Consider the following 12,895-nt stretch of genomic DNA (forward strand, 5'->3'; position numbering starts at 1 on the left):
ACTCCTCACTGAAAACTTTTATTTTTTTTGTGCTGATTTTAATTTATTTGTAAATCTCAACACATTTATTTATTTAAAGGCTTTTATCAGCATCACAACAAATACAAATGAAAAGTAAAAATAAGAATCAGATTATTTCAGTCACCAAAAGGGACTTTTATTCGCTTTCACATTCTTTAGTCCTCAAACCGTCAAAGTGAACTGACATGAGAATTTATCAAACAAACAATTCAGCCATAATAAAAAAAAACAGACATTTGCTCAATTAGGGTTCACTTTTTCTGTATGAATGTAATAAAAAAAAAAAGATAAGTCAATAATTCGTTTGTTTATTTGTTCATTACACAAGCTCGTCCAGATCTTCAGCTTTAGTGACGGCCTGTACGGCCACAGAAACACACGTGTGTTGGTGTGTGTCCTCCATCTCAGGATCACAGGCTTCTTGTTTGATCGAGAATAAACCGCTTGAAACTGGACTTGAACTGGCTGGACTTTGAACTGTTCTGGTTTGTACTGGTTCGGTTAAATCATCTCGCCTAATTCTGGACCTGTTAACAGAGAACAAGAACAGGATAGTGCATAACATTTAGTAGTAGGTTTAAAAAGGCTACATGTAAGGATTTTCGTTCGTTAATCACCTTTTATTAAGGATGAACATTTTGGCCGATACCGATAACTCTTTATATTTGAAAGCCGATAACTGATATATCGGCCGATAAATCTAAATCCACATCTTTACATGGCGTCGGGATATCCGTTAACAGTAAATCGCTGCTAAACATATTTCCTACTTTTATTCTTACTCCTTATCGAAGAACGGAAAAATGCAGTTCACATAACGGCCACCGGTGTCGCTAATAACAAGAGTTTCTCAATTCCACATCAAGCCGCTCGCATCATAGATGTTTTCCTTGAGCCTCCATTTGGGAACAAGATTGAACTATTTAATTTCCAGAGCTGAAGCCGTTACCAGTGTTGGGGAAAGTTGCTTTTAATGAAAAGTAATGCGTTACATTACATGTACGTTACTTTTTCTCACCAAAATTCGGAGATTGCAATACTTGTTTTTATTCATTTTGAGGAATACTGAATGTTTTCGTGCAAGACGAGTAAATGCATGTTCACACTTAGTCTAGAACTACAATAACCATCATGTTTACACACACACTAGGGATAATCGCATCCAAAATAAAAGTTTGTGTTTACAAAATATATGTTTGTGTGGTGTGTATAATTAATTTGTATACATAAATACCCACACATGCATGTATATATTTAAGAAATATGTGCATCTATATATTTTATATAATATTTATTCACAATTAATATTATATATAAATATTTGATATATTAATAACACATTTTTCTTAAATATATACATGCATGCGTGGGTATTTATATATACAAATTAATTATACACACTACACACAAATATATTATGTAAACACAAACTTTTATTTTGGATGCGATTAATCGCGATTAATCGTTGCCCATCCCTAACACACACACACATACAACACACACCTCACTTTATTTCTCTCAACATGGAACTGTCAGTCAATAAATGTGAAAAAGTAATGTGTAACTTATTTGAAAAAGTAACTTAGATATTTTGTTGTAAATTGAAAAAGTAATGCATTACTTTACTAGTTACTTGAAAAGTAATCTGATTACGTTACTCGAGTTACTTGTAATGAGTTGCACACACAACACTGGTCACCTACCTGTAGTTGTAGAACCAGTTACTGACAGTGCTAGTTTGAAGCGCTAGCTGTGACGCCAGCCTCTCGATGGTGAGTTGAGACGGGTACGGCTCCAGCTCATACGCCGCTCGCAGCGAGTCCTTCTCATGAGCGCTCAGAACCACACGAGGCCTTTTGATCGCTTCACACGCTCCCGAACCGCCAGAGAGACAGAACCCGTGTCCCGAACCATCGGACGGCCGCTGTGAGTCACGTTTGAGGCGAGCTGCACACATTTATAAGCAAACAGATGAAGAGCGGATTAATACGTTCATATGCACATATTTCTGAATAATATCCCTTCCACCAAACATGCATTTACTAGGCATGCACCGATATCAAAATTTTGGCCGATACCGATAATTCGTGAAAGCAGATAACCGATAGCTTAGAAATCTAGACTCCCCTAGTGTAGTCTAGCAACTCTCCGTTGACTTTCAAGCTGGAAAAACCAAACACTAGTCAGGCCAATCACATCGCGTATAGAGTCGGTGGGTGGTTCACTTTTAAAAAACTTTTGCTGATAATTTACTCACCCCCGTGTCATCCAAGATGTCCATGTCTTTCTTTCTTCAGTCGAAAAGAAATTAAGGTTTTCGATGAAAACATTCCAGGATTTTTCTCCATATAATGGACTTCAATGGGGTCCAAACGGTTCAAGGTCCAAATGAGAGTTTCAGTGCAAACTGTTCAAAGGGCTTTAAACGACACTAGACTATGAATAAGGGTCTTATCAAGCGAAACGATCGCTCATTTAATAAAAAAAAAACAAAGTTTAAGTTTTATAAGCACAAATGCTCGCCTTGCTCTGTTCTGTGAGGCACGTTCGTGACTCTCCTGTTCGAACTCGGTCCTCAAAATGAACTAATCTTTTTTCAAATCACTTGGTTCGTTCAACGAACGAAACGAACGAATTGACTTGGAAAAAGATTTGTTCATTTTGATGAACGAGTTCGAACTGGAGAGTCACGAACGCGCGTCACAGAACAGAGCAAGGCGAGTATTTGTGCTTATAAAACTTAAACTTTGTTTTTTTTTATTAAACGAGCGATCATTTTGCTTGATAAGACCCTTATTCATCGTCTGGAATCGTTTAAAGCCCTTCGAACAGTTTGCAGTTTGCACTGAAAGTGTTGTTTGGCCCTTGAACCGTTTGGACCCCATTGAAGTCCATTATATGGAGAAAAATCCTGGAATGTTTTCATCAAAAACCTTCATTTCTTTTCTACTACATGGACATCTTGGATGACATGGGGGTGAGTAAATTATCAGCAAAAGTTTTTTTTTTAAAGTGAACTACTCCTTTAATGACGACAGAGATGCGACGGTTCACTGCTACTTGAAAAAACAGAATGGCTTCGGCTGCTGGCGAACAGCTGGATGATTTAAGTTAAGCTTTTCTTTGAAACATGAACGGCACTTGAGTCATTTTTAAAAAGGAAGATGTGTTCGGAGTTTTTTAAAGGGATACTCCACCCAAAAATGAAGATATTTTGAAGAACGATCGGAACGGAAGTCAATGGTGCCAATGTTCCAATCGTTCTTCAAAATATCTTCCTTTGTGCTCATCAGAAGAAAGAAACTCATACAGGGTTGCAACAACTTGAGGGCGAGTAAATGACAGAATTCTCATTTTTGGGTGGAGTATCCCTTTAATAATACCATGGCGAGATATGTTGGCCACTATAAGGTTTTCCAAGACAACGTTTTGGGAATTGTGGTGGATGAGGCTCATCTCACGTACAAATGGTAGTTTTAGCGATAAAGTTGATATTCAACAAGTAATCTGAACTGAATGATGTTGGCTGTAGCCTACGCTACAACTGACTACTCTGACGTTACATTTACTTTTCGTTTATCTGAACGACCTGTCATGGTTTCTACAGCGGAGGTTTCCTCGTTCTTCTCATCCTCCACCCATCTCCAGTACACCGGCAAGTCACGTTCAAGTCTCGATAAAAGGGTGAGACACCGCTGACAAATCCTGTTCGACTTTGCCGGTGTTTTAATTACCGCCACTCCAATATGCCGCAGTCTCTCGGCAATACTCGACGTGTGTCGTTTCTCGAAGATGCTTGATGAATGTACAAGCACGCCCGCAATTCTCATTTTTTTCCCACAAAAACGGCAACAGTCGTTGTGCTCCATTACCATAACTTTGGTAGCTTACAGGGTAGGGTCCAAACTAGAAGTAACTACTAGCTAGTTTGTAAGTAACTCTGTACTTTATTCCGTTGAACCATTTGTTTGTAAGGTAGAACCAGGGTTGAACATAGTCGCATAATATGACGTTTAGCCTCGAAGTTGTGTTGACATGCGCAAAGCCCGTCTACAGAAAGCCTTGGTTGTAGTTCCACCAGAGTTCCACTGGGGGCGATAGTCCGAGTGCCAAATGAATGGGAGTCTATGGGGCTAAACGGCTAAATTTGTCTCTTTCACCCGATTTTCATTGAGAAATCTCAGATTTGAATGCAGGTTTTGCAAGTCCAACATGGGTTATAGTTCGAAAGTTGAATGAATGAGTACTTTTGTCCTTTCGATTTCTTACAGGTTTAGTTGTTGTTGCCCATAACACGCTAGCATTTTGCTAATGGACGTCGATTGGTCAGTGAGATTACCGCTTGATGATGGCATCCGAAGCGGGACTGAACCAGAGAAAGACTGGCTTTGACTGAACTAACTTCTCACACATGTATTTACCATATTTACCTGTGTAAGCTGTGTCGTCGATGCCTAGAGAGAAAACAAAAAGTGCGCAAAAGCATAATAAATACATAGACGCCGCTTTTGGATCATTGCCGCGAGTTTTCGTATTGTGGAAAAATAGCATTTTCTGTTGACCCGATTAATAACAAAGATAACTGATGGATCCTTATATGGTAATACGATATGGTACAACTACAGTGCAATGCAAATAGTATAAGATAAAGTCAGAAGTAATAGTAATGAAAAGGCTATATAAAATATAGGCTATATAAAATAAAATTATACAACCCTGTCTATTTTTGTTATTTTTCAGTTTTATTGATCAGTAAGAGACATTATAACAGTATAAGACATTATAACTTTTAACAGTAAAAGGTTATTTTTTCCCCATCATGTATCATTCCATAATTTAAAATATATACTTTTGCCAATATATATATATATATATATATATATATATTATATATATCTTTTTTACAAAAGCCCCAAATAGTAATTTTCCTAATTTTACAACATTAAATTGATTGTATAATTGCAGGTACATTTGCTGTCATTATTTTGTATTATTTGTTATAAATGGATCAAAATATACTACAGGCCATAACAATATAATACAAAAATAATGAGAGCAAATGTACCTACAATTATACAATCACCTCTAATATATTCTATAGTCTCAAATATAGTTTATAATCAAACTATCATAAGTATGCGTGAGCACAAACAAGAAGAACAAAATGAAAATGTTTACGCATGTTGTTGTAGATGTGCATTGAATAATATCCTTCTACCAAACATACAGTATATTAGCATTAGAGCCCGACCGATAAAGGATTTTGAAGGCCGATACCGATACAAATATTTTGGGGTTTTAAAATCCGATATTCCGATATATCGGCCGATATTTTTTTTTTATTAAGTATTGTTGGATTTCACACACGTGTAAAAGAAAAGCTAACTTTTCTGCACAAGATACGTTTGATACTTTTTCTCTATGTCTAAATGTTCACTCCTCGCAAGTATAACTTACATTTTACAATGCAGGGACTGTAACTAGAGATATGCGAGTTATAAATACAGTAATAATTACTTTATTTAGGCAGAAAAAGTTCATTGTGGTTTCCAAGCTCATTAATGTTAATGTTAGCGGTCTTCCACTGATGATAGTGGCGTTAGCTAGCTTTGTGGTTAGCTAGTCTATGATCAGCCATAATTTACCAATAGATAACATCATACTGCAAATTGTAAAACATACATTTTCAAAATAACAGGCCAAGGAGAGATGATTGAAGCGTGTTTCGTCCGTTTTTATTTTATTTTTTAAATATTCATTTATCGGCCATTATAACTGCCGATACCGATATTATGGAAAATGCCTAATATCGGCCGGCCGATATATCGGTCTGGCTCTAATTAGCATGCATACAAATTTTGGCCGATATCGATAACCGATAATTCTTTATATTTGAATGCCGATAATCAATAACTCTTTATATTTTAAAGCCGATAACCGATAATTCTTAATATTTGAAAGCTGATAACCAAAATATCTGATAAATCTAAATCCAAATTCTTATGTAATTTTTGAGAGTCTGATTACAAAACAAAAGTCTCTCCATTAAAATCCCCGACCCAAACACACAGTTATGATGTTCTCATGATAATGTTATGTAGCCGATATACCTGCATCACTAATGTTTACCTCTCTGTTCCAGCTTGGTCAGTCTCTGGACATTGAGCGGGTCTTGGAGCCACCGATGCATCCGGATGAAGTTCTCCTTTCCTTTCAGACTGAGTTTAGTCCAGGGTTTGGGGCGAGACAGCAGTTCAGACACCGAGCTTTGAGTCAAACCCAGAACCTCTTCGCCAAACACACGCTGACCTGCCAAACCAACACCACCGTCAGGCAAACACGGTGTTTCTGATGTCACAAATGACCTTGTAACCAATCAGATCAACGTGTGATCGTCAACCAGTGGATCTCTGAGTGAGTGAGTGAGTGAGTGGAGGTGGGGCTCATTTGCATATTCATAGAACCGCGCATACTGAATGAGGCAAGGGTGTCGAGTTACATTCAAGATATTTCATGGCATAAAGATTTTTTTTTCAAGGAAAAAACGTTTAAATATGTAATTGTGGTGATCAAAGATGAGTTTTAAGGGACACCGATTGACGTCTCACCGATGCTGTTGAGCACGAGCGCTTCTTTGACTCTCTGTGTGATGCTGACGGTGTCCAGATGCAGCGACTCGAGCATCTCATCCTCACAGCTGCCCACACACACCTGCTGGACACACACCTGCGTCCTCGGCTCCGGCGGGAACGAGTGTGTGACGGACAGAGGAGCTGGAGACGCTGACGGGTGAGTGTCTTCATTCAGCTCACATTTGACCTTTCGGATGATACTTTGGACAAAATCAGCCGGCGACTGAACACTGGGACTCAGTTTCCCATAATGCACCTCTTCCGGCGCCTCGCTCGTCACGTGCATCTCGTGTTTGGCCTGATAAAGGATGTTTCTGATGACGTCCTCTGATCCACGCTGAGACCCGCTGTCCACATCCATCACTGAAACACCATGAACAGAACACACACACACACTGCGGTTCAGAAAGGGTTAAGTAACTGTAGTAGCTCAACTTAAACATATAGGCTATTTATTTTAGTTAGTAGCCAAGGCAAACTTTAAATAAAATGAAATAAAAATGTAGTAAATAAATGTTGAGTAATTCTTTTAAATTACTTAATTTTTAGTAATTTTAGTACTTAACTAAACGAAAAATGAGAAAATTAAAGTGAACACCGTAAATAATAAGTAATAGTAATAATTTTTTCAAATTACTTTTATTTTTAGTTATTTTATTACTTAACTAAACAAAAATAATGTACGTTTTACACTTTAATTTTCTAATTTTTCATTTTTTATGTAATTTTTTTTAATTATTTACAATTTTTTGTTTAGTTAAGTACTAAAATAACAAAAAAAGTAGGAAAAAAAACTATTTTTGATGCATACATTTTTTTAAAATACATTATTTCAAAATACAGTATTTCAATACTTAAACTAAACATTTTTAGTTGTCGACTAAATAAAAATATTAGGTGTTTTTTATGTTGCCGTCACAGCTAGCTCTTTCACTTGATGTCAAATAAAGTGAATTTATTTTTATTTCACATTTTTATAAATATTTCTAAAAAAAAAATTTTCTTCGTTTTTATACTTCAACTTATTTATTTTATATTTGCCAAGGTAACATTTGTTTCAGCTAAAAATAAATAAATAATGAAATAAAGTAAACATTAAAACTTAAAATAAAATATATATTTTTATTTCAGCTTTTCATTTTCACTTAATTTGATGTACTAAAATAGCTAAAATGTATGTCTGTTAAATTTTTTTTTAAAAAGTAAAAAAATAAAAAATAAATTAAAAAAGACATTTTGTTGATATTAACAACCTCAAATTTTAAATTCTCTGAATTTGCTCAAATTTGACACAAATATTGACCACACACAATACTTAATTACTAATATTAAATCATGCATTTAAAACCTATTTAAAAAAAATTAAACAAAAAAAAATCCACTAAACATAAATGTGTTTAAACATTTATATATATTAAAATATATAAATATAATATTTAAGTTGATGTATGAAACTTTACAAAGAATAATAAATGGTTTTATAGTAGCGATGCTGAGCTGAACTCACGCTCCGAACGGTTCTGATCCAGAATGTTCCTGATCACCTGATCTGAGGTCATCTCTGGAGGACGAACCCACGGGACGATGCCTTCAGTGAAAAGAGACAGCCAGAATCATGAATGACTCAATACAAATAGTAGAGATCACAATAGAGTCAATCTGCTTCTGGAAGAAACTTTCTGCTTCAGATAAAGATTGAATCATTACATCATTACACCAGTAGGTGGAGACAAGAGACTGTTAAAACATGAGTGAGACACTGAATCAATCACTCAAGAGATTCATTCAAAAACACTGAATCATCCAGTAATGAAGTGAGTCACTGAATCATTCACTCAAAAGATTCATTCAAAATCACTGAATCATCCAGTAATGATGTGAGTCACTGAATCATTCACTCAAGAGATTCATTCAAAAACACTGAATCATGCAGTAATGAAGTGAATCATTGAATCATTCACTTAACTCAACTATTTGAAAAAATATTCAAATGTATTAAACATTTTTTAAATAGACTTTGCATAATAACTTTGTTGTCTGGCAGGTGCATTTCAAGGTAATATTAATATACATGTTTTAAGGACAATTTTGTGCAACAAATAATTGTTCTGGCATACTTGCATTATAAGATGATAAGATTGAAGGTTTAACAAAAATTTGATACATTAAGGTTTTTGCTTACAACAAGAAAAACTAGGCCTATTTGTCAAAAGGAATATAGCCTAGGCCTAATTCATCAAGTGTTTAACTTTCTGAAAACAAGATCTGTTAATGACTATTTAATATCTAATGTCATTTCGCTTCATACGTTTCTTTTTTTAATGAAGTATCTTGTTTGTTTTTTTCCTTACTGACAAAAATATCAAGTAAAAAAATGATTTTTATATTTTTTTAAACCATTAATACTCAATATAAAATCTGCATCATTATTCTTCAAGAATCATCCTGTAAAAAACATTTTCATGATTTGTTATCACATCATTATTTCTTTTGTCAAATCAACTTAAATAATTTACGTAGTTCAGATAACATAATATTTTAAGTTCCTGATGATTAAACCAGTCACCTTCATTGTATTAACTCAATTTTTCCATTTCAGTGAACTTAAATTTTTAAGGCAGCCAGGTTACATCATTTTTTTTAAGTTAAACCAACAATATTTTTTACAGTGCATGCATAAATAAATAATACTACCTGTTTATTATTAAATTATTTTCATGCTTTTTGAACCCGAGATATGCTCACCTCTCAGTCTCTGCTGGGCGACGGCGAGGGCGCGCACGCGGCTCTGGTCCGACAGGAAGCTCCGCATCCTCAGGAAGGGCTCTCGGCCTCGCCGGGTCAGGCTCCTCCAGGGCTTGGGTCGGGCCAGGATATCACTCACGGATCCCTGGGAGAGACCCAGCACACAGTGGCCGAACACGCGCTGGCCGACGCCGTGCTTCTGGAGCGTCTCCTTCACCTGGAGAACGAGTCCAGCGGTGTCACACTCCTCCTCGGGCAGCATCCCCCCGTCCTCCTCTTCAACACACACGTGGAGGCTCACTGAGGAGGAGGAGGAGGAAGAGCACAGGCTGTCCACTGGACACGATTCACTCCACGGCTCCTCTTTTACACAGACCTGATGAATCGCGTTCGGGATCACAGGATCTGGCGATGAAATTCACAAAAAGTTCATTTATTTCAGTATAATTATATAGACTCATTACATGCAAAGTGAGATATTTCAAGCCTTTATTTGTTATAATTTTGATGATTATTACTCAGCTACAGATATGAAAACCCCAAAGTCAAAATTAGAATATTGTGAACAGGTTTTCATATCTGTAATCAGTCTATATAATACATTAGTTTCACGTTTTAAGTTGAATTACTCAAATAAATGAACTTTTGCACCATATTCTCTTTGTTTGAGTTTCATCTACTGCTACTTTACCACTCATTTAAAAATAACCCAACTATAGCACCTTCCCATCTGTGGGTTATTTTAGCCCAATGCATTGGGTTAAACTCCAGTTGGGTTAAACCAACGTTTTTTTACTGTGAGTGTTTTTGTACAAAGCGTATAAAGGTTTTTAAATCCGGTTTTCACTTTCTATGCATTAGATTTTACTGAGGCTGTATATTCAGTTAAAATGTAATAAATATACATTTTATAAATTTATAAAATAAATAAATATTTGAATTCAATAAATAATTTAAATAAAACCAAGTAAAAAGCAGAAATATGTCTTTTAAATAAATTAAAATAAATAATTTATAAATAAAAATGATCAAAATAAAACTGAAAAGCTGACATTGTTAATAAATTGAAATGAGAAAATATTTTAAAAGAAAAACAATCCAAATAAAACTTGCAAACAAATCTGAAAATTATTTAATTTGAAAATTTTAAATAAATAATTAAAGAAAAAACAAAAAGCGAAAATATTTAATTTGAAATAAATTAAACATAAATAGCTCAAATAAACAAAATGTGAAATTATTTTAAATAAATTCAAATTAGATACAATATTTAAAAACATAAATAAAATAAAAACAAACTAAAAAGCTGAAATATTTTATTTTAAATAATTTTTCTTTTTAAATAAAATCAATCAATCATGCTCTTGTCCATGTAATGACAGTGTATGAAACAGTTCATATACCCGCAGAGTGTGATGGAGGGGGGAACACGTCGTCATCAGTGTGTGTCAGCGCTCGTAGAGTCCTGAGAGGGAGGATACGAGACTTTAATAACTCATTATTGATGATCATACGAGGAGAGAATATGAGTGCATTACCTGAGCTCAGTTTTGATCTTCTCATAATCCTGCAACTCGGCCTGGAGTCTCTAACATGAACAATCATTACAAGTCATGTAATCAGATTACTTTTTCAAGTAACTAAAGTAACACACTACTTTTAAAATTTACATTTAGTTACTTTTTCAAATAATTAATGCAACTTTGTTTTCACATTTATTGACTGACAGCTCTCGCTGTGTGGTAAAGTAAGTGTTAAACTATTCTTCCCTTCTCCAGAACAGTGAAGGGGTTTTTACTTTTGCCCAAATATATAACTTTTTTGTTATAAAAAGTATATACTAAGTATTTTGTTATACTAAGTATTTACTTTTGAAGGGAGTAACGCAATATTGTGATGCATTTCTCCTCAGACGCTGCTCATAATCTCTACCTCCATCTCCTGTGTTTTATTGGCCAGCTGCTGTTGAAGTAGAGCGATGTGATTGGCTGATCTCTCCTGGACTTCCTGTAGCAGAGCGATGTGATTGGCTGATCTCTCCTGGACTTCCTGTAATCTCTGCACTTCCTCTTGCAGATGATGAAGGTCACGAAAGTCTCTATTGGCAAACATCTTCATCATCACATCCAGACCATCAGAGCTGAAAGTGAGCGAGAGGCTTCATTATCATCTTCAGTCAGTCAACAGAACAGCACTTAACATAAACACACTTATATTTAGCAGTATATATCCCGAATATTTACATTCAGTAATATATCTGGAATATTTACATTTATATTCAGCAATGTATCCCGAATATTTACATTTATATTCAGTAATATATCTGGAATATTTACATTTATATTCAGTAATATCTGGAATATTTACATTTATATTCAGCAATATATCCAGAATATTTACATTTATAGTAATATATCTGGAATATTTACATTTATATTCAGCAATATATCCCGAATATTTACATTTATATTCAGTAATATATCTGGAATATTTACATTTATATTCAGTAATATCTGGAATATTTACATTTATATTCAGCAATATATCCAGAATATTTACATTTATATTCAGTAATATATCTGGAATATTTACATTTATATTCAGTAATATATATCTGGAATATTTATATTTATATTTAGTAATATATATCTGGAATATTTACATTTATATTCAGTAATATATCCAGAATATTTACATTTATATTCAGCTATATATCCCGAATATTTACATTTATATTCAGTAATATATCCCGAATATTTACATTTATATTCAGCAATATATCCCGAATATTTACATTTATAGTAATATATCTGGAATATTTACATTTATATTCAGTAATATATCCAGAATATTTACATTTATATTTAGTAATATATATCTGGAATATTTACATTTATATTTAGTAATATATATATCTGGAATATTTACATTTATATTCAGCAATATATCCCGAATATTTACATTTATATTCAGTAATATATCTGGAATATTTACATTTATATTCAGCAATATATCCCGAATATTTACATTTATATTCAGTAATATATCCAGAATATTTACATTTATATTTAGTAATATATATCTGGAATATTTACATTTATATTTAGTAATATATCTGGAATATTTACATTTATATTCAGTAATATATCCTGAATATTTACATTTATATTCAGCAATATATCCAGAATATTTACATTTATATTCAGTAATATATCTGGAATATTTACATTTATATTCAGTAATATATCTGGAATATTTACATTTATATTCAGTAATATATCTGGAATATTTACATTTATTTTCAGTAATATTTTATATATTGGTTATATTTACAATTATATTCAGCAAATCTGGATATTTAAATGTATATGTATATTTAGTAATATTGTGTATACTATTAATAATCTATTTAGTAAATTTAGATTTAAATTTAAAAACGAACTAATATATTTAGTTTACTTATTTATATTTAGTAATATATTTAAGATACTTACACA

The 12,895-nt window shown here is 33.6% G+C and overlaps 2 protein-coding genes across 5 annotated transcripts in view; one reads left to right on the forward strand and one right to left on the reverse strand.

The window, feature by feature from the left end:
- Positions 1–309: 309 nt before the first annotated feature.
- Positions 310–11,519, reverse strand: cux2a (cut like homeobox 2a). Its single transcript, XM_089130674.1, has 9 exons — positions 11,331–11,519; positions 10,937–10,986; positions 10,802–10,863; positions 9,399–9,803; positions 8,161–8,241; positions 6,630–7,016; positions 6,151–6,330; positions 1,725–1,968; positions 310–548 (listed from the first exon to the last, which is right to left on the reverse strand). The coding sequence occupies exons 1-9, from the start codon at positions 11,517–11,519 to the stop codon at positions 341–343; spliced, it is 1,806 nt and encodes a 601-aa protein (XP_088986800.1). The 3' UTR covers positions 310–340.
- Positions 11,410–12,895, forward strand: part of myl2a (myosin, light chain 2a, regulatory, cardiac, slow) — a 10,177-nt gene continuing 8,691 nt past the window's right edge. The window contains exon 1 of one of the 4 annotated variants that reach the window (XM_089130675.1): positions 11,410–11,544. Coding sequence is in view for 1 of the 4 variants with exons in the window: in XM_089130676.1 (XP_088986802.1) it covers positions 11,475–11,573 (99 nt within the window). In the remaining 3 variants the exon portion in view is untranslated. Of the gene's footprint in view, positions 11,574–12,895 lie in introns of all 4 variants that reach the window. The other 3 variants (XM_089130677.1, XM_089130678.1, XM_089130676.1) reach the window with 3 other exon arrangements.

This window comes from Pimephales promelas, chromosome 4, assembly GCF_988280905.1.
Source record: "Pimephales promelas chromosome 4, fPimPro1.hap1.1, whole genome shotgun sequence".
Lineage (NCBI taxonomy): Eukaryota > Metazoa > Chordata > Actinopteri > Cypriniformes > Leuciscidae > Pimephales > Pimephales promelas.